At 46.4% G+C, this 23,227-nt stretch overlaps 1 protein-coding gene and 1 long non-coding RNA gene across 4 annotated transcripts; one reads left to right on the plus strand and one right to left on the minus strand.

Moving 5' to 3' along the window:
* The first annotated feature begins 7,195 nt into the window (after positions 1 to 7,195).
* Positions 7,196 to 19,372, plus strand: lnp1 (leukemia NUP98 fusion partner 1). Of its 3 annotated transcripts, none has more exons than XM_088608507.1 (4): positions 7,196 to 8,094; positions 13,723 to 13,965; positions 14,814 to 14,906; positions 17,998 to 19,372. In XM_088608507.1, exons 1-4 carry the CDS (start codon positions 7,939 to 7,941, stop codon positions 18,103 to 18,105), a joined length of 600 nt encoding a protein of 199 aa, XP_088464633.1. In that variant the 5' UTR covers positions 7,196 to 7,938; the 3' UTR covers positions 18,106 to 19,372. The 3 variants fall into 3 exon arrangements, with proteins under 3 accessions (XP_088464633.1, XP_088464634.1, XP_088464635.1); XM_088608508.1 differs by lacking the exon at positions 17,998 to 19,372 and adding an exon at positions 15,376 to 16,730 and having other exon boundaries at positions 7,204 to 8,094; XM_088608509.1 differs by lacking the exon at positions 7,196 to 8,094 and adding an exon at positions 12,206 to 13,314.
* A 577-nt stretch (positions 19,373 to 19,949) lies between these two features.
* On the minus strand, positions 19,950 to 23,118 carry LOC148676548 (uncharacterized). Its single transcript, XR_015940911.1, has 3 exons — positions 22,782 to 23,118; positions 22,282 to 22,466; positions 19,950 to 21,254 (listed from the first exon to the last, which is right to left on the minus strand). It is a non-coding gene; the product is annotated as an uncharacterized LOC148676548 (long non-coding RNA).
* Between the last annotated feature and the right edge of the window lie 109 nt (positions 23,119 to 23,227).

A 23,227-nucleotide genomic window follows, 5' to 3' on the forward strand; every position in this document is an offset into this window, starting at 1 on the left:
ATGTGCGTGGCTACAAAGACTAAATATAGGTCTGGTGAAAAATATATCGTATATTTGATCTAATCAAAAACAAAATCCCATGTTCGTTGCAGGAAAATATTCTGTCCATTCTAACATGCTCGTGGAAAACACGTGTTTGTAGATTTCCTAACTATCCCTTTCAGTTTTACCGTGGTTATGATAATATACTTATTACCAGAAAAGTTTTAGTGTGCGTTATGCTAATTTATTTCATAGCGAACGACTTGTTAACAGCAGTGCAGGCGTCACCGTCAGCCGAGACATGGTAGGGGTCTACAGTAACTCGTCATTGTACGGTTTTTCTAAATTATCCTTCTATAGTATGGTGATAGATACTATTGACTGTAGAAGACAGCTGGAAATGGGATTCCATAGCCACTTACAAGGAGCTGTGAGAATTTACCATTTAAATTATACAAAACAAGAAATATGAAGCATTTTGCTGGGCTGTGCTTTGTGCTAGAACACCAGAGGTCGACAGCTTGCCTTTCCTTACTGCTTACAGTTATATTCAAGGTGATTTATTGGCATGACCAATGAGTAAAATCAGTGTTGCAAAAGCAAAACAAATACAATTAACATAAAAGAAAAAATCTACAGACATTTACAATAAAGACACAATCATAAGATATTTACATATAGACATATGGAGCATTATTGGGAGACAAGCTTACTGTTCCTCAGTCTGTGACTGGGCTGCCAGTTCAACTGAGTTCCTTCCTCCCTCTCCCAGTAGGATTGGGAATGCTGGGATTAGATGTGTAAATTTGGGGGAAAGTGCTTGTCTAATCCCAGAATATTTGTCGCAGTGCAGTAGGAAAACAAACTCGATCATCACGTTTGCGTACGATACTGTACAACGATCATCTGTGCTTGATCATGAACGGTAATGAGTCCCTGTAGAGGGAGGAGGAAGAAATGCTGACAGCATGGTGCCAGGACAACAACATTTCTCAAACACCAGCAAAAATAAGGAGTTGATCGTGGACTACAGGAAGCATCGAGGAACAGACCGCGCACCCATTCACATCAGCGGGCCTGCAGTGGAGAGAGTCAACAGTTTCAAATTCCTAGGTGTCAACATCACAGACTATCTAACCTGGACCCACCACACCAACCTCGTAGCCAAGACAGCCCCTATTCTTTCTCCGCAGACTAAAGAAGTTCAGCATGCCGTCGCACATCCTAACAATTTTTTACAGGTGTGCCTCTGAAAGCATCCTAACCGGCTGCATCAGTGCCTGGTATGGTAACTGCTCCGCCTGAGAGCGCAGGGTACTCCAGAGGGTGGAAAAACTGGATCAAAACACTACCGGCTGCGCGCTACCAAACATCGAGGATATCTACTCTGTTAGACACCTCAGGAAGGCCAGGTCTATCCTCAGGGACCCCTGAGTCACCCTAACCACAACTAGTTCTTTCTAGTACCATCTGGAAAACAATACCGAAGTAAACAGACCAAGACCACCAGGTTTCGTAACAGCTTCTTCCCCCAGGCAGCTAGACTGCTAAACAGCCAGACACCTGCAGTTACCCAAACGGCCGCTGGCGAATAGGCAACCACTTGAATTGACAGGGTGCACCGGCGCCCTCCTATCACTTGCACTCTCAGGACACATACAAAGAGTGCTAAATGCCCCCTATCCTTGTGTTACTTTCGCACAATCTGTATACAGTATTGTAAATTGGAATTGTGTAATTTATTGTATCCTAATGCTAATCTTATCCCTCTAAATTCCTGTCCTTCTACTCTTCTATCCCTTTTAATGAGCTCGTGGACACTTTTAACGAGCCCACGGACAAAGCATTCCATTGCCGACAACACCGCTGTATGCTGTACTGTTCGTGCATTGATAAATAAACCTTCACTGATTGATTGATTGGAAGTGCATCTCTGTCTCTATTTCTCCCTGCTGACAGTGGGAGCACAGCCTGTCCTCTCTGGGCAGCCAGGTCTGTCTGTGTCGCCCAGTTTCTATGTCCAGGCTGTGGTCACTGAGGTACTTCATCAGGGTCTTTTTATTTTCGCTGTTTCTTATCTTGGTTAAATATTCGGCTAGTGTGTATTGTCTGTTTAGGGTTCTGTAGATTTCTAGTTTATGTTGTGTTTGTGTGTGTGTGTCCCAGTGTGTGAGACATTGCTGTTTGATCTGTGCTGTGATGTGGTTGATTCTGATTGTGGTGCTCTAGCAGTGCTGTCCTGAGGCTGGCTGGTGTCGATGTGTGGCTCGGGCCAGTGAGCCTCAGGACCAGCTGGCTCAGAGGGCTCTTTGTTGGGCTCAGCTCTTGGCTCAGCAGGGTCTTGTGATGGTAGGAGTTTTGGTTGCTGTTTCTTAGGTGGAACCAATACTTTATTACTCTCCTCTGTATGTTTATCAATAGTGGGTATTGGCCTATTTCAGCCCTGCACACATTGTTAGGTGTTTTTCTCTGCAGATGGAGAATGTTTCTACAGATCTTCATGTGCAGAGTTTCTATGGGGTGTTTGTCCCATTTTGTGTAATCCTAGTCTGTGAGGGGACCCCACACTTCACTACTATATATAGCAATGGGGTGGATTACACTTTCAAATATTTGGAGCCAAATTCTTGTCCGTGGGTTGATGTTGAAAAGCCTCCATCTTACTGCATAGAAGGCCCTGCGTGCCCTCTCCCTCAGTGCCTTCACTGGCAGGTCAAAAATCCCAGATGGGCTTATAGTCCTCTAATGGGAAAGCAGGGGAATGGCCTGCCAATTAATAAACAGTACTCTTCTGCACTTGTGTTTCCCTGCATGGAGCTAAACTGTTTCAACCAGTCTTTAAGAGGGACGGTCATCACTGGCTGTGTTAAGGAAAGAGCAGATATGGTGGGCAGTGTGAGTGTAGGTAAGAGTTACAGACCTGTGCTTCATGTCTTTACAAGGGTTTTTTAGAGTGCGGAACAAGCTACCCAGCTACGTGGATGAAGAAATATCTCTGTTTCCTTCAAAAAAAGCCCATCTCTTCTCCACTCCTGCAGTCTGCAAACAGTCACCTCTAACTGTTTCACAATGAGCACTAACCCCAAGAAAGCCCTATTAATACACTAACAGCATTAACGAACCACCGAGTGAGAATGTGGCTTCTGAACCGCTCACTATCTTACAATGATCTAAGACTCCCATTGAACCTATTATTGAATGATAGGGGTTTTTAGCGGCCTCTAGCGGCGGGTCTGTTGATTCCCCCGGTCACCCACAGCTGAAGAACCTTTTCCAACCTATTGACATAAATCCGTGTTGCACCATAGTGCAATCTGCACACATGTAAGGGGTACAAAAGGTGAGAAATTAAGAAATCAATGCGCCTGTTGTTCCCTTGTCATCCCATTTAATGTTTGTATAACGTTGTGACATAAACTCCGCTATTAATAACTGTGAGGTTCAGCTGTTATAAGGGATAATGTTATTAGCTCTTCTGCTAGCGAGCGTGCAGCTCAGTGTCGCAGGTGCTGAGTGGGATAAGTGGATTGGGTCTCCCTGAATAACCCTCAAAGCTCCCCCCGCCCCTCTCCACGCCTTAGCTCAGGGGTTCCCAGTCCTGGTCCTGGGACCCCACACCTGCTGGGTTTCACCGAAGCTCAGCTCTCGACTTTAAAGTATCCTTAGCTGAACCAACCAGCTGCTTGGCTGAAAACCTCTCAAGTTTTCTTTTTCCAGTCGGGGTCGGGAGGTTGAAGTTAAGAAAAGCAGTAGTTAAAAGGCAAATTCCTGCACAACAATTAGAGTTCAAATGAAACCTCTTTTTTGGGTGTATTAAGGATTCCATTATTTAATGGAGTGCTCAGGTGAAACACAAACCAGGAAAAGTGTGGGTCCCCCAGGACCTCAGGACTGGGCACAAGCACCATTGCTAGCACACTAGAAGTGTCCAGAACCTTCTAGATCCCTTGTTTAAAGATTAGCCATCAGCCTTAATTCCAGCAGTAGAGGGATACACAAGACCCACACACTCAATTATGTGCTTGTGTCTGCACTTTTCCTGCGCTGTTAGAATGTTTATGTCAAGGCTGCCCACTTTAAAGTGGCATAGCTCTGCCCGACAATTTCATCTGAGGTGAAAGAAACCACAGACGTTTTCTGGATATCCTGAGTGAGTCAACTAGAACAGGCTCCTGCTGGGAGGACTGGTTGGGTCCTGTGACCCAGACGTTGCTGGTTGGAGCTAGCTCTCTGTAAGCAGGCTTTTCCACGTGACGGCATGAGACTGGTACAGCTGTGCCAGGGCAGGGCTTGCAGGGACAGTGAGATGTGAAACTGGCATTTGGGGGAGACAAGTTCTCTGGAGTGTGCAGTGTAAAAGAGGTGACTAATTCATGCAGAGGTGACTGATTCATTCTGCATGGAGTTTCAATGTTCTCCCCATGTTTAGGTGGTTTGCTCCAACAGACCAAAGACATACTGGTAGGTTAATTGGTTTTTGGGAAAATTAGCCCTGGTGTGAGTGTGTGTGTGCACCCTGATGGACTGATGTCCTGTTCAGGCCTGATCCCGCATTGCATCCTTTGCTTTCCAAAAGGAAAAGGATCTCCTGCAACCTCATATTGCATAAAGCAGTTAGAAATGAATGGATGGATGGATATAATAATAAAATAATTCATAATAATAATCATTGCTTATACTTATATAGCACTTCTCTGGACACTCCACTCAAAGCGCTTTACAGGTAATGGGGACTCCCCTCCACCACCACCAATGTGCAGCATCCACCTGGATGATGCGACAGCAGCCATAGTTCTCCAGAATGTCACCACACATCAGCTATCAGTGGCGAGGAGAGCAGAGTAATGAAGCCAATTCATAGATGGGGATTATTAGGAGGTCATGATTGGTGAGAGCCAATGGGAAATCTGGCCAGGACACCGGGGTTACACCCCTACTCTTTCCAAGAAACACCCTGGGATTTTTAATGACCGCAGAGAGTCAGGACCTCGGTTTTACATCTTATCCAAAGGATGGCAAATTGACTCCCAATTGAAAAAGGAAGCACCAGTTTTTGTGTAGTTTAAGTCTCAACGTCTGTGATCTCAGTGTTGATAGCCCTTCTGTGCCAAAGGTCTGGTGTTCCAGTTTCTCTTATTGCCGTGTATGACAAGTACAGTATGCAATGTAGGACATGATTGCTCATTGTTCCGAGATCCTCCTCCCCTGGGCAGTCCAGAAATACATCCGAGCGTCTGCCCACAGTGTGACGCAGAGACCCAGGCTGTCTACCCCGTGCGCAGACTGACCCAGACAGGCCTGCTCCTTCAGGACAAGGGTCAGAACACTGCTGTGTCATCCTGCTAAATTACTGCAGTGGTAAAGGTGACAGAGTTGGGAAACCTGGCTCACCTGGTGGGGGCGGGGGAGCGGTCAGGTGTAGTTCTTGATTCCCATAGGTGTTTTAAATGATATAGCCCTGTTAGATAGTATGTACTGAATTTACAGAGATGAAGTGGCTGTCAGCATCCAGGAGCCTTATTCTAAAACATTTTACTGTGCTAAATTTACACGTTTGTCTGGGAGAGTGAATTTCCTGTAAAACATTTTACAGATTTTACACAGTTGTTTTGTCAAAATGTCTGTGTAATTACATTGTTTTCCAGTTTTTTCCAGTGGTGTTGTGTCACATTTACCACATGTTTTCAAGTCCTTGGTTTCACGGTGTACTAACCTTTAAAGCTTGAAGCTGTTCTGAAGATAAACAGCAGTTTATCCCAGCTGTCTCTTCCAATGTGGCATCAGTGGTGGTCAAGTTTTCAAAACTTGATCTTGATGTTTTACTTTCTATTGTCACAGACAGAGTTCTTCCTGCATACTTATTTGTGCAAGAGTCCTATGGAGAGAAGGTAACGGCTAACTCTGTGTTGAAGGTCAGTGAAGCACATCCTGCTATGGGTGTTTTTGTTATATTCTAGACCTCAGAAGGAGGATGAAGCGCAACGTTGCCAAATGGGGCTTGTCCACAGTGAGGGAGCACTGGAAAGGACTGTGGGCCCTGTACAGGGACTAATGGACAAAAGCAAGTGGTAGGGCTTGGAGGGACTCTTTTAATTACGCAAATCCGGCCCCATCATCCACTTGCATGGATTGATGATGGACTATCACCCCCATTTGGAAAGTGTATATTGCATGTTAAGTTCAAACCTTATTAGAATTTTTACTGATTGTGAGAATGTTGCTATTGCGAGATGTTGCTTTTGTAAATAAAGTATATTTTTGATAGAAAAAAAAAGTACTTCTTTGGACTGTGCGATGAAACCAGAGCAAACGGAGGAAACCTACGCTATCACAGGGAGAACGTACAAACTCCACACAGATAGACCCCAGGTCTGGAATTAAACCCAGACCCCAGCATGTGAGACAGCAATGCTGACCACTAGCCCTGCCCTGCACTGGGCGGGCATCCTGTCCAGGATTACCCTGCCTAGTGCCCACTGGTTGCTGGGATAGGCTGTGGCTCCTGTTAACATCGCCTTTCTCAACCAGCATTCAATCTCACCTGAAACAGGTGGGATACCAGGAGTCTGCAGTGGTTTCACTCCCAGCAAAGCCAATATTAAAAACTAGGGTGAGAACTACACAGTGTAAGACTGCTGACGGTGTCAGGGAAAGTTTCTTTTAAAAAAGTAATCCACCTCACATTATAAACGCCATGTGTACGTAATTATGTTTTTACATTTATAAAAAAGTTACCTTACCATACAAAGAAACACAACCTTTATACAGCTGATCACCATAACTGATGACTTCTTAATTTGATTTTCCTGCCAACTTCTTATTGATTTTCAGAAGTAGTCCCTTAAACATTCCTTACACAAGTTACTTGTAACTGTGGTGGATTACGTTTTGAAAGTACCTTTTCCCAGCACTGTGACAGTGTCCCACCCTGACACTAACCCCCCTCCTACTTCTCACTCTGACCTCTCTGTACACGTAGAGGACAGAGGGAGGCTCCAGGCCTTGGGGAGAGAGAGAGATAGTAGACATCGCTCCATAATTATCGACCGGTTTGCTACACCCAGCAAGCAGAAAGTACGGGAGAGTGTGAGTTTCTCTGTGCTGTTTCCCCTCTGGGCCCTGACTGACACAGCTCTGTAATGGAAACATTAAAAGCCAGTCAACACCCTCCCCACTACACACACACACTGCCACCACCTTCTCCTCTCCCTCCATCCCTGAGGCTAAATAGATTACAGGGGATGGGTTTATATAAAGACTTTGACAAAAGCGCAGAGAGTATTTTTGGGCCAGCTTAGAACAACAAACCACACCGCCCATCAAGACCGAGAGAATCTAATTACTACAGCATCTCATCGGAGCGCAGCAGAGGTCGAGTACAGTCCTGGAGAGCAGCATCGAGGTCCTGCGCAGGAAAGAAGAGTACATTTTTACTAGAGTGCAGTAAAGGGTAGTACAGTGTATCAGAGTAAAGTATACCAGAGTACATTAGTTTACAGTGTAATAAAGTGCAGTGAAACACAGTGTACTGGAGTACAGTATAGCAGAGTACAGTACAGCCACAGTAAAGTGCAGTGAAACACAGTGTACTGGAGTACAGTACAGCAGAGTACATAAGTTTACAGTGCAGTAAAGTGCAGTGAAACACAGTGTACTGGAGTACAGTATAGCAGAGTACATTAGTTTACAGTGCAGTAAAGTGCAGTGAAACAGTGTACTGGGTACAGTACAACACTTTAAACTGCAACTCAGTTAAGTGTAGTGAAACAGTGTATTAGAGTACAACAAAACAGTACAACTCTTTAGACTACAGCAGAGCAGAATACAGCTCCGTACTGCAGGGAGGAAGACACCTTTCTGCAGTCTCCCCTCTGCGTGTGGCACAGCGTGCCGGGAGCCCTGTTTCTCTCCCCGAAGGGGCCCCTTTCTCCACCGAAGCTGTTTCCCTCAATATACATGGACCATGAGGAGGATGACGACGTCAACTTCGCCAAATGGATGAGCAGCTTCTGGGGCCACAGCGTGGGGGAGGAGCGCCCGCGGGAGCGCAGGCCGAGCTGGAGACGCTCGTCCAGGCCACCGAGCGACCGCCGCGCCTCTCTGCCCTGCCCGGTGAGTCCTCCCTGCGCAGCCCAGACACCCCCTCCCCTCCGCGCTATAACAGGTGTTCCGTTTATTAGTTCAGTTCTAAATCATCACGCAAACAAGAGAGGCTCCTAACTCTCACCCTGAAAGGCACATTCCTCAGCTTTCAACAGGCAATGAGCACAGAGTCTCTGCAGGGAGAGGCAAGGCAAGAACTGCAGAGCACAATGAATCTACCACTCTACAAGTGTCAAACGCCAAGGAGAATAAGACACTGCGTTTGTCTTAACGATTCGCAGTTGCTGATGTAGTCGTGCCGACAGTTTGATGCTGCTCAGATGCGTGATGGTTTTGCGAATTGCACGTCAATCGGAAAAGGCACTTGATCGCTCCCTGGGGAGGAGTTTCCAGCTGCTATTTGATTCTTCAGTTATAAGAAACAATGCAGCTAATGTGTTAACAAGCTCTGGTGAGTTTACTAGGCTTAATTTAATTGTTTGCATGGTTGCAGAGAGGAAAGGCAACCTGTCACAGAATGCATGAAAGTGCACACAATAGCTGTCTCTTGCCATTCGGAAAACCAAACTTTAAGATGAACTCACTCACTCTTCCATAGATCAATGTGAACCCAGATTTCACTTCAACCATAAGGTTTGAAAGATTGGAAGATTCAGCTGAAGGCGGCACGGAGCAATCGAAGGCTGGTCTCACCAAAATGCTTTGTGGGTAGTAAGGGCTGGCAAGTGACCACCAGCTGGGGCAGACGACTCAGTCGGACTGTCAGGCTGTGCTCTGAAAAGGCAAGGCAGAAGAGCAGTGAGCAGTGAGCAGTGTGTGAAGCGGAATGGGATATTCTGTAGCGTCTGGGAAAGTGGCAAAATGTAACAGAAGCGTTCTTTCTGGACTCTATGCAGACGACACAATCCGGGGTAGAGTGAGGAAAACACGGGAGAAAAAAGCATGCAGGAGTTGGGAATGAAAACAGGGGGCGTGTCCATGGTGTGCAGGTGTTCTGGGGGGTGAATCCAAGGCAAACTGTCCAAAAGGGAGTCCAAAGGGAAATCCAAGACGAGGCAAATGTCCAGAGCCGGGCGGTCCATCCGAGACGTAGACAAACGGGATTAAAAACTGGAGCGGGATCCGGTGGAGGGTCGGGGGGAAAAAGGGGGGAACGGGGCTAGACGCTCCAGGTCCCGGACTCGCCAGGTACAGGAACCAGTGCAGAGCCCAGAACAGAGTGAGCATCTGGCTTTTAAGGTGGGCTGAATGGGGGGCTGGAACAGGGGGAAGGTGCACAAAATCAACTCAGAAGTGAAAGAGCCAGAGCGCCCTTAAGGGGGAGGGACTACAATCGTGACACAGAGTAACTACCTGGTTGTGTGACTATGGTAGGGCTGTGCACAGATCCTGGGCTGCACAGAAGCTCCCTTTGGAAAATCACGTCAAGCTGAAACACAGCTCATGTGGCTATGCTCCATTAAAGTCAATTTGTGATTAATGCCACAGATTCCTCTCTGGCAACCGAGTGCATACCTGATGACGTACCTGATCTCTGAATCTGATTCACCAACTTACCAGTTGCCGATATGACATGCTCTGGTTGCATCAGTTCTACCTGTCCGTCATTAAGCACACTGGCTATTTAAGACCTGCCGCTGCTCTACTCTGGTGCTCAGTCTTAGTGCTTGGTTACTAGTCTTGGCATTCCCTGTGTCCTTACCTTCCTTGTCCTGACTGTGCTTGCTTGACTGTGTTGTTTGTTCTACCTGTGCTTCATTTCCGGTTTTTCTTTGCTTTGAACCTGTCTTTACCCCTTGACTTTGTGTTTTGATTTTCCTTGGTGCCTTATTGTCAACCCCTGCCTTTTCTAAGACTATGACGCTGGACTGTGTTTTTGCCTGCCTGCTTCACCACTGCAACTTGCAGTTTACCTGCTCTGGAAACCAGCTTTCAGCCCCTGACGGTTGCACCTTTACTAGAACGTACAGCGCCATGGACAGCTTCCTCTTCCAAAACCAATAGTTCTAGAGTTATAGTGGTGTGGAGACCAGCCCCACTGTTGCTTTGGCTCCCGGTGAGCACTAGGACCACAGCTTGGCTTTTCTGAAGTTCCCACTATTTTCACAGCTCTGGGATGAGGAAGGATACAAAAATAATGAGATTTGTGTCCCGAGTGATCACGCTTGGAAGCAACACAAACAAGAAACAAGAAAGCCTCTCTCACTCGGTCCTCCCTGACATTACGTTTTGCACAGTGCCATGCTACCAGGCAATGGGTGTAAACAGGGGTGCCATTTTACCAAGGCCTTAAGGAGAGTTCACCTCCCCCAAACACTTACATGGGCCCCCAAATGCAAGTTTTAAGCTTTGAGGGTGGCCACAACTTTTTTGGAAGTTCAACAAGTGAGCACAGGGCAGACAACTGAGTGGGGGGAAAATGTGGGGACAGAAGTGGTCCACTAACACAATCTGTAGTCCTCCAACTGTGCATGAAATGACACTCTATGACCGAGGCAGCACATATAGAGTCTCTTCGGCACAGCTTTAGCTAACAGTGGAAACCAAACTATGTTTTGTAGTTAGGGTTAAATTTAGGGGCAGGGTGAAGGGGAAGGTTAGAGTGGGGTCTGGAGGAGGAGGAAGTCTTTTAAGTGGGCATGGCAGGCACAGAAATAGGAGCAGTGTGTTTTGTAACACATTTAAAACCCCACACTGGCTTGTCAACAGTTCCAGTCACCTGTCAGTGGGCCTTAGACGCACTGAAGACAACTTTCAGTGCTGAAGTACTGCATTCCTGAATTCCTCAGCACTAGTTGTTGTTAATTTTCAGTGATGAAACACTGATTTCACACTGGTGCGTTAATGGGTATGGTATAAGCACAGGCAGTGGGTATTTTCTCAGAATCTTGTGCCAATGCTGGGTATGCAGACCAGGGAGATGTCCAAATTCTCTTCCTGGAGAAACTTGAAATGCTACAACAAATAGAGTGATGAACATGAACATGCCTTACAGGCTTCACAGCCCGAGATACTGACCTACAGGCTGGAAACACAGCCTCAGAGGTCCTGTGGATGGTTTTCTTTACTGCATGCATGCTATCATTAATCAGATCACAAGGGAGCAAATAGGAGAAGCCAGGGCCTCATTATTAATCTAGCTCCTGATCTTCTAAGCTCAGCACTTGGCTCTTTACTCTCACAAGACAAGAGGAGGATTCTGAATAAAGGGACACTGGTCAAAGTCTCACTGTGCTGGACCCTTACCAAGTGTGGTCATTTGCTGTTGTGCTCACCTCAGTTTGCATCACAACCAATGGCACCATTAGCCAGTCTAATATGACTATAGGAGACATTCCAGAATGAAATAAAACAATCCTATTGGCTAAAGATGTGTCAAACACAGGGTTGATAGAGCGAGAGCTATTTACCAAAGAAAGGACATGTTAAAAATATTCTGTGCTCTGAGTGTCTCAAGCTCTAAAGGGCTAATCTGAATACAACAAGTAAGGATTTTTACAAATTATCTTTTTTTTCTATTTGCCCGGTTATTTTCGCGCCTCTCCAGTCACCACCACAACTCATGCGCAGATGCAAACCCTGCACAAAACACCAGATCGGCATTTATAAACTGGATGACAACTTTACCAGTTGCTACTGTACCACACAGACATAGAGAGCTCCATTATCAGTGGGATGTATAGAACACCATTACTATTCCCAAAGACTATGAACAATAGTGACCAATTAAGAAAGTGGTTTGGCTGAATATTTAAAAAATTTGCACAAATATCACAACAGGGTTCAGCCCTCCAGTTCCAGCATTTGCCTATTTACCCAAACTATTTGCTTAACCGATCAATTATTATTATTAATGATTTGTTTTGAGCTATTCAATGTCTAGAGATTTAAGCTAAAATATTTTATAAATAACTTCCTGCAGAAGAAACATTATTCAAATTATTAGTTACCGCAGAGTTCTGAAATCGTAGTTTTTAATACCCAGCCTCACCCGCAGGGGTCAGTGTTTCAACTCATTTTACATATTAAGAGGACATTTGTCCTTTCGTTGAAAAAATTGACTTAAAAATATAAAAAAGCAACATGCCATCATTAGCCCGATATGCCTAGACACAAGGAAGGAAATACAACCATTTAGTTTTTTTGTGTGAAAATGTTAGTTGTTCATAGACAACTCAGTAATAGTAATATTTTCACTGTTTTTTTTTTGTTATAGACGTATCAAGAGGAGAATTATCCAGTCCTCGAAGGTTTAGATAATGATAATGTTTTACTTTCGCCCTCCGTGGTCCGAAATTACATGATCTCACCTGATTTTGAAAAGGTTTTCCAACAAGTATTTCAAGTACAGTACAGACAGTACAGAATTTGATTTTTCCATGTGGAAACGTGAGTGACAAAGTAAAGAAACGAAGGCGAGGGTTAGAAATGAAAATCATTTTAATAAGACCGTGAGATCAGGAAAGTTTAAAATGCATTTATTTTAAAGAAAGCTCCAGTTTTCGCACGTCTTTTTACAACTAATTGCGAAATTGTAGCTGTTTTCATTTCATATGAACCCTGAATTTATGTATTTGCTAGAGACAACATCGGGCAATTACTTCGTTAAGTCGTTTGTAAGTGCTTCTTAATATGGGACTGATTATCCAGTTCTCGAAGGTTTAGATAATGACGTTTTACTTTCGCCGTCCGTGGTCAGAAATTACATAATCTCACCTGATTTTGAAAAGGTTTTCCAACAAGTATTTCAAGTACAGTACTTAAATTAACGAGCAAGAGTCACGTTGAGCTTTCTCGGCTGCAGGGGACAGTTTTAATCAGCGAGTATCAACAGGGAAATCAAAATTGCCCAGCTGTATGTACGTCACGACAACAGACAATTCAGTCGAAGTTTCTTTATTGGAAATACTGTACAGCCGGCCGGATTCCTGGAGAGCCTAGTGCCTTGTTCTAACCTGTTTAATCCATTAAACAATAACCTAATTATTTTCTGACATATACATGTATAGCGTGTGACATTTTACGGTTGATTACTTGAAACATTCAACTAATTAAAGCACCGGTCTCTTCTCCAACACCCCGGAGCCTGGTTAGGAGCATTACAATCCTGAATTTAATTTAATAATTGGAGCAGCTATGTCACTGAGAAGGCTGGTGGAACAAATCCCAGAAGATACTGGGTTTGAAGCAGAACCTTTCCTTCTACAAGCGTCTTCTCCTGTCTATACAGTAGGTCATCCTCAATCATCCCTTGCTGAAATCCATGTCGCTCAAAAGGACACAGGCATTATTGTGTCCCTCCTGGCTTTTAGTGTGTGGGCTTTTCAAACAGTATGGTGAATGCTAACTAGTGGTTTTTGCTGAGCTCAGCTGCACCCAAGCCCGGTTTGCAAATTTAACAGAATAACAGTAAACCAAGGAGCCACAGTACCAATTATTAATCGTGTACTGTAGCTCCAGATTGCTGAGTGACCTCATGATGTTAAATCGCAAGTCTTTTTGTGGTTCATCCGTGTGGTTTTGTGTTATGGCAAGTCTTGGAATGGAGGTAGAGTCGAAATGTTCCAGAGTGCTCCTGTATCAGTGGCCGTTTTTGCACGTCCTGATTGGCTGTCTGGTTGTCTCGCTGTGTGCCAGGCCCAGCTTGATGCCATGCACCTGCGGCAGCTCCAGGCAGCCGCCACGACCCCCTCGCCGGGCCACCCAAGGCCTCGGGACGAGAAGGACGTCCGGCCCCACCCGAAAGCCCGCCGCACCTCCTCGACCGACGAGAGTCGACGCAAGTCCTCCGTGCCGGAGAACCACTTCACCCCCATCCGCGAGCTGTCCGAGTCCTTCCAGCGCAGGCTACACTTCCGCAGCAGACATGCTGTGTCTCTGGTGGGTACCGCAGTGTCCCCTCGGGGGAGAGACGGAGACACACCGGGGCGCGGGGTCCCCTCGGGGGAGGGAGTGACACCAGGATGTGGGGTCCTCTCGTGGGGTGAGACTGACACTGGGGCATAGGGTCCCCTCGGGGGGGGGGGGGGGGAGACTGACACTGGGGCATGGGGTTCCCTTTGGGGGGGGGGGGGGGAGACTGACACTGGGGCATGGGGTCCCCTTGGGGGGGGAGGGAAGACTAAAACTGGGGAGTGGAGTCCCCACCGGGACACAGGTGTCGCTGATTGGCTGCTTTACAATTGTCCTGTTCTCTGGTGGGTGAGGTTTTTTAAGGAAAAATCCTACCTGTGTGGATGTTCGTTCCAACTACTACTAGCACAGGCTCTGGGACAATAGAGAAATACACCATGAGCTAATATTCAGAACAGCCTCCTTCATCTGTGACCTTTCTGAAGCCTTGCTTTCGCCTCCCTTTCCTGAAGGGTTTGTCTTCTGAAGACATCTGTCTAGGGAGGTTAATATTCACAGGTGGTTGTTGTCCCTGCAGTCTTTTGTATCAATATTCTATTACAGTATTACTGAAATAAGCACCGTAAGTGAGAAATAACTGATTGCTTGAGTGGTAAATCCTGCACGGGAGCTTCAGCCATCGAGATCCATGGTTCTCTTCTCTGCATAAACTTCCCTAAATTCTCAATAACCGAAACGGCTGAGCTGTTTACAGGGAAGCAATGCTCTCAGTCCTGGATGCAGTTCTCTAACATACCGCTACGTTAACGTAAGTACCCAAGAAAGCCAAGCATGACGGGAGCATCCTGGCCAGCTGTCCTCTTCCATTCCTGCAGGGGGCGGCCGACGAGCTCTGCGTCATCTGTCATGACGAGCTGAGCACCGGAGGCGTCAGAGAGCTGCAGTGTGCGCACCGCTTCCACAAAGAGGTACAGTATGGTGCGCCGTGCCCCTCCCCCACCTGCACAACTGCACTAGTCTGAGCCCGACTGCAGCCCTGCACCTCCCCACCCTGTGTTCCTGTCCTGCTGGGACCCTCCTTCACCCAGCCTGGCTCCTGCTCCTGCCCACAGGGCTGAAGAACAGCCCAGTCCCTTGTCTCGCAAACCTGCCAGCATGATTTTCAAAGACTTTTGCTCCAGTGCACAATTGGATGCTTTTTCTCCAACCACATTTTTCTCCAATGTGTGTTTTCTTGCTTCTGAATCGTTTTTTTCTGCGTCAGAACTTGGGGTTTTGACTTGGGGTAGGAGGGTCAGAAACAGTCCTCAGAATCGCGCGTGTACCCTGCCAATGGTTTAAACCGTTGGCAACCGCTTCCGAGAAAACGGGCAGCCGTGAAGTTTGAGGGCGAGCAGGTGAGGTAGGCGAGGCAGTGATGTCCGGTGTTTTGAACAGGGGGATGAGCGCCAGGTCAGCCGCCAGCCCTCCCTCCGCCGACAGCGCTGAGCGGGAGAGGGAGGCCCCCGCCCCGCCCCTTTTCTTCCCTACAGCCTCCGAGATTCACACAGGCACACAGATCCGGGCAAGAAATAAATACAAGCCAAAACTGGGTCAACGCGAGCACCGTGTTCTCCTCTCCCTATCTTCCTCGATGTCCTCAAGTAGGATCCACTGGGTCCGGTTCCCTAACGGGACAGACATTCCAAATTTCACCATAATCCGGAGTGCAGGTCGCGCAGTGGAGTGCGGAGGGATGCTGTGTTCCAGGACCACGGACTCCTTTCTTTCTTCTTCATTAAACAAGACACAATTCACCTTTCTTTCCTTCCATCCTGCTCGGGACATTGGCACAGCTTCCTGTGCTACGGCAGCTGTCAGTGCTCAGCACTCTTCTGCTGGATCCTGAAAGAACTGAAGTACATAGAATACATGTCTCTGTGCTTGGTGCTTCAGATACAGTTGATCCCAAAACACTTTCTGGACTTTCTGGGTTTTTTTTTAAGAAGACTTTAAACCGCAGAAAGTGGTCATTCTCCCTGCAGGGCCTGGCTGCCTGTAATCAGCAGTAGATTACTGACCTGCTAATACAGCTTTGGAATATAGGGGCTTGTGATTTGATTGTACAGCTTCCGTGTCAGATACAACATTTGCTTGCCACGTGGTATTGTAATCAGTAAGCAATAATTAAGTTGTATCATTTTAACAAATTTATATTTAAGGTGCCATATAAAACTAGGCCGAAAATCCAGGTGACTCAAGACAAGTGGATTTTTCCACACTGAGCGAAAACAAACCTGAAGAATTCCGCACTTTTTAGTTTTCCAGGTCTTCTAAATTCTAACACCCGTGTGTCCTCACCTGTCTGAAGGAGGCATGCTAGTTACACACATACTGTACCTTCTCCCACCTCATCTGAAAGAATTTTACCAAACCAGAAATCCATTCAAGAAAGTATTTTTTTTTTTAACTCAAGTATGAATATTGACCGATTCAGCATTTTGAGGGTGACTTTACTGTCGTTGGAATAATGGCATGACTTCGATTTTGGGTGAGTCACAAATAAAGGTCAACAACCATCCAAATCTGTAATCTGCTGTTAACCTGAACCTTTTTTACAACAATGGTCATTTAATGGCTGTATTACTTTGTAACGCTTCGTCTTGTTAATGTTATGTACTGAGTAGAGTTGTGTCTGTAGGTTCCCACATTGGCAGCTCTCTTGGGATGTATAAATATTGCAACTGCTGTGTACAATGACAATGAAGTTACTGATGCTGAAAGTGAATAAAATATCGTATTGTGTCAAGAAATCTGAGCCTCTTCTTTTAGGCTGTCCTGGTTAAGCTAAGAGACCTGAGTCATCTCTTGGAATTTCATGTAAAACTGTAACCTAACAATGAAGTATTCAGCAAAAAGGAAAGTGAGATCGATGAAACAGGGATGAGAATAATAGCATATAAAAATGAGATTGTGGTAGACTTGGATGGGTGTGTTAAAATGGAATCTGTGTCCTTCCACGTTGCAGCCCAATCTGCGCTAAATCGTCAGGCCCTTTTCCGTCCTCAGTTCCTATTTATTCTTAAGAAGTGTGCAAGGCAGCTGGCCAGGATGTTTGCGAAGAGCCCATAAAAACTGATTTACGCAACCTGCAGCTCGTTAGCTCTGGATTATGAGAATCCTCCCCCTCAGCTCTGACAGCACGACAGGATTCTCACTGCTGGACATCTCTCAGCATGGATGCCTCCCTCACGACGCCAGGCAGGTCATGTCTAACTTGTGCAACGCTGGTCTCAATATGGGAATATGTGAGTTGCTAACTCTATGAAAGGAGGGAAAATGCGTACACTGGACCAGAGGATTGTCCGAATGTATGGCAAGGTGCTGTATGAAACTGGTGCTGGTGAGATATAGTACTGCGCACAAGAGCTTCAATGCTGCTGTAGCTCTATACTTTCTCTTTAGCCAGGGACTAAAAAGACTCTTCTCAAACACCCTTCTTGCATAAACAGGAGTTGGATTCAGGTTGGAGAGCAAAAAAATGGAGAAAATGTGGACCCTGCTCTAAGAGTTTTGGGCAGTACAGAGGCTCAGTGGTGAGCAGTGCTCCCTCACAGAGCCGGGCCCCTGGGTTCAATTCTGGGCCTGGAGAAGTATCTGCATGGAGCTTGTATGGTTCTCCGTTCTCCCTGTGTTCATGTGGGTTTCCTCTGGGGGCCTTGAGTGTTCTCCCACAGTTCGAAGATCTAGGCTGATTGGCTCCTGGGGAAATTGTCCCTGGTGTGAGTGTGTGTGTGTCTGCCCTGCAGCGGACTGGCCTCCTCTCACTCTTACTCCCTCGTGATTCTGAATTCGATAAGGCTGGTAGAAAATGGATGGATGGATGTAAGCATTTTTAAAAACGGGCCCGGTTAATTTAGGCCCCTTGCCATGGCTGAGTAACAGAATCCATAACGGTGTTAATGTGCGAAGCTGGAGGCCGTGAAGTCCAGGGAGCAGCTCAGCGGGCGGTCTGGAGCGTGGGAGTGTGGGAACGAGCGCTGCCCCCGCATGACCCTCCCCCCCCCCTCTGTGTTTCAGTGCATCGAGCGGTGGCTGTGGAAGAAACAGACGTGCCCCACCTGCCGGGTCCACGTGGTCATGCCAGCGCCCTTCTACTGGTCCTCCACCCGCATCAAAGTCCCGTGACCAGGCCGCGTCGCCGCCGCACGGCTGCGGCTCCCTGGCAAGGCCGACGCCCCACGCCGGGACAGCCGTGGAGCCCCGGAACTCTCTCAAGTCGGCTGGGCGCTTTGGAGATTGGGAACGCTAGGCATCCGTAGCACCTCCTTCACTGATCCCTTGTTCCCTTGTTCCTTGTTCCCAACCTCTCCGTTCGTCCACATTGACGATGATGGCTAGGAGACCTCACCAAGATGGCGTAGGGCCGAGCAAGATGCCCACCAGGTCAGGGACAGGGGAGAAAGTATAGAGCTTATAGCAGCACTGAAGCACTCGCATGCAGTACTGTATCTCAACAGCCACAGTTTCATACACCACCTTGTCAGATATTTGGACAATCCTCTGGTACAGTGTACGTATTTTTGCTCCTTTCGCAGAGTTTAAAACTCACATATTCCCACTAGCCTCTTGAGACCAGTGTTGCACAAGCTGAACACAAGTTTCGTTCTGCCGCAAGAAAACCGGGCACCTCTCAGCTTCAGTGCTGAAAGTAGTGTAGCGCTCATGCTTGGGGTGACAAAGTAGGACCTTAAGTTGACTGTCCTTAGTGTGATCAGCTGTCAGGCGACTGTAATTTGACTCTTGTTCCCCAGTGAGCAGGGAATGGAGGGCCCTCTGTGTGCTGGTTTGGGACCGCTTGTCTCTGCCAGTTCTCTGCCTGCTGCCCACACAGGGGATGGCAGAGCCAGCGAGTGCGCTACCCAGTGTTGGCATCCTGGATTATGATATGAAGCAGCTCCCAGGGATGAGTCTGTACAGCAGCGCCTCCTACAGGGTCAGAGTGGTACACCTCTTCCCAGGGACACACCTTCGGGGTGATTAGAGAAAGCATCTTCCAGCAGCACAGTAAAAGCACCCTACTTCACTGGCACTCTCTCCGCCAACACAGCCACCCCAAATACTCCATCCGCCCCTGCAGGCCCCTGCCTGACATCTAGACCCCCCTGGGATGAGGACAGGATGATGGACTCTTCCCTCCCTTTCCTTTAGTGATGCAGCCTCCAAATTCCTGCAAGTCACCCCGAGCAGCAATCATTACTACGTCTTCACGAATGCTGGAGCGAAGTACTGCATGTCTGCGTTGTCTTGTTATGATTTCAGGATCATCTTTGTGCTCTGCAGTCTCCTGCTGTATGGCTGCAGCAGAGCTGCCTACTGTGTGTCTGGATCTGGGAGGATCTGGGAGTTTGTCACGCCTGATGAAAAACAGGAATAAATTCAGTGTGCTGATTGACATGGGTCTTCTTCTTGGATTCGTCTTCCCAACAGAAGTCACTTACTTTATCATCACTGGCTGTTGTTTCCTGCTTTCTTAGCTTGTTTTTCCAAGCTTTCAGCTTTTTGTGAGAACAAAGCTTCCCTTGCGAGGGTCTTGACGCCAACCAGGAGCCAGTCAGGTTTGTTGACTCGCCCTGCAGTCATTATGCTGGGCCCTTCCAAGGCAGAAGGAAGGGCTTTCCTTCCAACTTCATGGAAAAATCAACAGACAGCGCAGGAGCGGAGTCTGGTTTACATCAGGAACGCCACAGTTCCCCTGTGTTGTTTCCAGGAGATTCTTGAGCCAAGTGTGCAAGGCACAAGCTTCCATGTGCTGACCCCAGGGTTCGAGGATTGTTGAGTGGGTGAGTAACATGAGCTCAGCCACTCCTCCTTTCTGTGGGGTTGTGGATTTAGGTGCTATCCCCCTTTCACTGAAGTTTTCAAGAGACAATAATTCTGGGTCTCTTTTCCATTAGCCCCTGTAGCAGGCCAGCCAATACAGGATACCGGTCCCTCACACACAGTGTGAAACAAGACAGTGGCTTTAAAGATGGCTTCTCAAAGCGCTTTACAGAATGAGAACAACAATAATAAAAAGAACACACAAGATAAAACACAAATTACAGTACACAGAAGAGACCGTGGATGGTGGTACTAAGTACAGTAGGAGCAGAAGGTTAAAGAATGGAACCAGTTAAGTAAAGGATCTTCTAAAGAAGAAGGTTTTGAGTGTGGATTTGAAGGAGTTTAGAGAAGGTGACTCTCTGGTATCGTTGGGGAGAGAGTTCCAGAGCTTGGGGGCATAACAGCAGAAGGCCCTGTCACCCATAGACTATAGACGTGCTTGGGGGACAGTTAGGAGACCAGAATTAGAAGAGTGAAGGTTGCGATGTGGAGAGTAGGGCGATAATAGTTCAGACAGGTACTGAGGTTCCAAGCCATGCAGAGCCTTATAGGTGAGCATGAGGATTTTAAAGTCCACACGGAATTTGACAGGAAGCCAGTGCAAGGACTCCAGGATAGGAGTAATGTGAACACTTGTACTGGACCTGAACAGGATTCTGGCTGCCGAATTTTGGACATATTGCAGTTTGTTCAATGTAGATTTAGATACCCAAGCAAGTAGAGCATTACAGAAGTCAATTCAGGAAAACACAAATGTGTCGATCAGCTTTTCAACCACAGTTAGTGATAACATAGGGCATAGTCTAGTGATATTTCTGAGGTGAAAAAAAGATGCTTAGACAATATACTGTACATGTGGGTCAAATGTTAAGCCAGAATCGAATATCACCCCAGGGTTTTACAATTTAGACTCAATTAGAATGGGGACAAGACCCAGGTAGATGATTTGGAATAGAACTGTCTTCCTAAAGGGATGGGCAGTTTGACAGAAATATGGGGTGGGGTTTTCTGACTCAAGGATACACTTTTTTTTGGCAGTTTGTCTCCATCAAAAAGGCAGCTGGGATCCCTATCTTATCACTTACCCATGAGCAGGATGGCTAGGTTCCCTACAAGCTGTTCTGGTGATGTGGCCCTGTGGATGGATGGACTTTTGCATATGAAGTCTGCACAACATACTGTAACACCAGTTCCTGGGCAGGGGAGGTTGGGGAAGCTCTTACAACTAGTTCAAGTCGAAGAATACAAATTCAGTTAAAGCGAGGGCACGCGTCTGTGAGAGGTCTACGTCTCAAGCAAATGCTGGATCCAGCTCTTCTCTTCCCTGTCAAAGAAGGGCTTCGGTACAGCACAAAGCGTCAGCCCCTGTAAAGTTCAGTGGCGGTCTGTGCTGCTCTCTGCGTGGACACGGTGAGGTGACCTTGTGGCACTGGTATCCTCCTGTTGAAAAGCTGCAGATGACAGTATGGATTAGTTTGCTTAATGGGCTGCCCGTCTGCTGCTGTCATCGAGCGGCCAACGATTTTACGTCGTGAGAATGCACGACACAAAGAGGGGAGAGATAGAGAACGAAAAATTGATCGCATCACATGCGCGCGCCCCCCTAGGCTAGCTGTAAACATCACGGCAGCCTTTCTGTTTTGAGACGTGCTGGCTATTACTGGCTTTATTTCTGTATTCTTTATATTATGTGCGAATTAATGTCCAACTACAGGCCACAGCTGTCTTAAAAAAACAGGAGGATGAGCGTTGCTGTGCTCGTCCCATGTTGATGAATCCAGTAACTGCGTTCTCCACTGCAATCTGAGACGTCATAAAGCTTCTCTAGCACTAATTGCGTCACTGGCACGACAGAGAACAGTGCCTGGTGCTTTTGTAGGAGCCTCGAGCCACAGAAGACGTCATTAGTCTTGTTGTGTCACACAATAAAAGTGGCAGAATCCAAAAATGTTAGCCCTGTAATCTCTATGCAGTACGTAAATTATAGTAAAAACTTCAAAAATCGAAGAACTGGTTTCTGTTAAGAAAATGTCTAAAGCGAGCCAACATTTGCAGAAAGAACATATTCATGTATTTACTCAAATATCTGGGAATGTAGTGAAATTCCTTGACCTTATTGTACCATACAATGTATCCCATTGTATATTCCATACATACCTGTAGCTACACTATGACCGAATGTACAAATAAGCACTTCGATTGTAATACGAATTCTCTTACTGGTCGTTTCTGATCACAAAATTAGTTCGTTTGATTTTATTGTTGACAGAAAAAAACAGTATTTTTAACGCTGAGTGTGTTTTACCGGTATATCCACAATGAACCCTACAGCTAAATCTGCACTGAATAAGTTATAGGTACGATCTGAGAGCTTCACCAGGCTTCGCGTTACATAAAGAGACGATAATTCAACGTGGTAACACCGCCGGCAGCACATGCAAGTGAAGGTGAGACTGGGTCAGCAGGGAAACTACACACAGCTGTTCACGTTGGAGGCGGACTGTCTCCTCTCCTTGAGTGCGCTGGGAGTTTCTGTCTGGCTCCGGCGGTTCAGGAGACATCGGCTTTGAGAATCGCCGTGACTCACTGCACGTAGGGAAGTTTGAAATCCGTCCCTCCCTCTCTCACATCCTGGGATCTGGAATTCGGGGGAAACCCTTTCCCTAAAAAATCGTAAGAGACACAAGAACGTCAAATAGGATTGCGGGTCACACCCACCCCTGAAAAAAAAACACATTTTGTAAGTAAATAACCCATTTTAAACGCGCACTGAGGCAGACACGACAGGACAAAGTTTTAATTTGCGTCACCATCCCGGACGCAAAGGGACAAGTAGATATTAATCCCGCGCTGAAAAAGCAGAGGGAAAGGCACAACATTTTTACAAAAATGTACTCTACCTATAATATCGGCCCTTGCTCATAAACATATCCAGGGAGAGGAAATCAAAACACTAATTTCCAAAAAGTACAGCCTACCTCCCGAAGAGAATAATTCACGTACTGTATAATCCGCGGCAGAATCATTTCACACCTCTACCGAGCCACTGGGGAATATGTGCTAATGAGTACACAACTCACATAAAGAGATTTAACATCAGACGGAAACATATCTCCCAACGTTCATCATTACACAACCTCTAAGAGTCACGCAACTGTGTAACTAGAAGACACAAAACGTGATAATGACATGTGGCTCGTCTAACATTTTTTTTTGCTGCTTCGGAAAAATGTAAAGAAAATATGTAAATTAGGTCCCATAAAATGCCGTTGCCTGTAGCTAATATTAAAATACCCCATGATTATATGAAACATTATATTAAAATGTCCAATTATTCGATCATTCTAAACCATAGATACTATCACAAAACCAGAATTTTAAAATGTGTAAGGGGTTTGTTTTTGGATATAAAAGAAAATGAAAG

The sequence above is a fragment of the Lepisosteus platostomus genome, chromosome 2 (genome assembly GCF_059453375.1).
Source record: "Lepisosteus platostomus isolate fLepPlt1 chromosome 2, fLepPlt1.hap1, whole genome shotgun sequence".
Taxonomy (NCBI): domain Eukaryota; kingdom Metazoa; phylum Chordata; class Actinopteri; order Semionotiformes; family Lepisosteidae; genus Lepisosteus; species Lepisosteus platostomus.

Coding starts and splice junctions, on each gene's coding strand:
- lnp1 (XM_088608507.1), top strand. CDS start 7,939: ATGGACCATGAGGAGGATGACGACGTCAACTTCGCCAAATGGATGAGC. Junction 8,095..13,722: donor GCGCCTCTCTGCCCTGCCCG/GTGAGTCCTCCC, acceptor GCTGTGTGCCAG/GCCCAGCTTGATGCCATGCA. Junction 13,966..14,813: donor GCAGACATGCTGTGTCTCTG/GTGGGTACCGCA, acceptor CCATTCCTGCAG/GGGGCGGCCGACGAGCTCTG.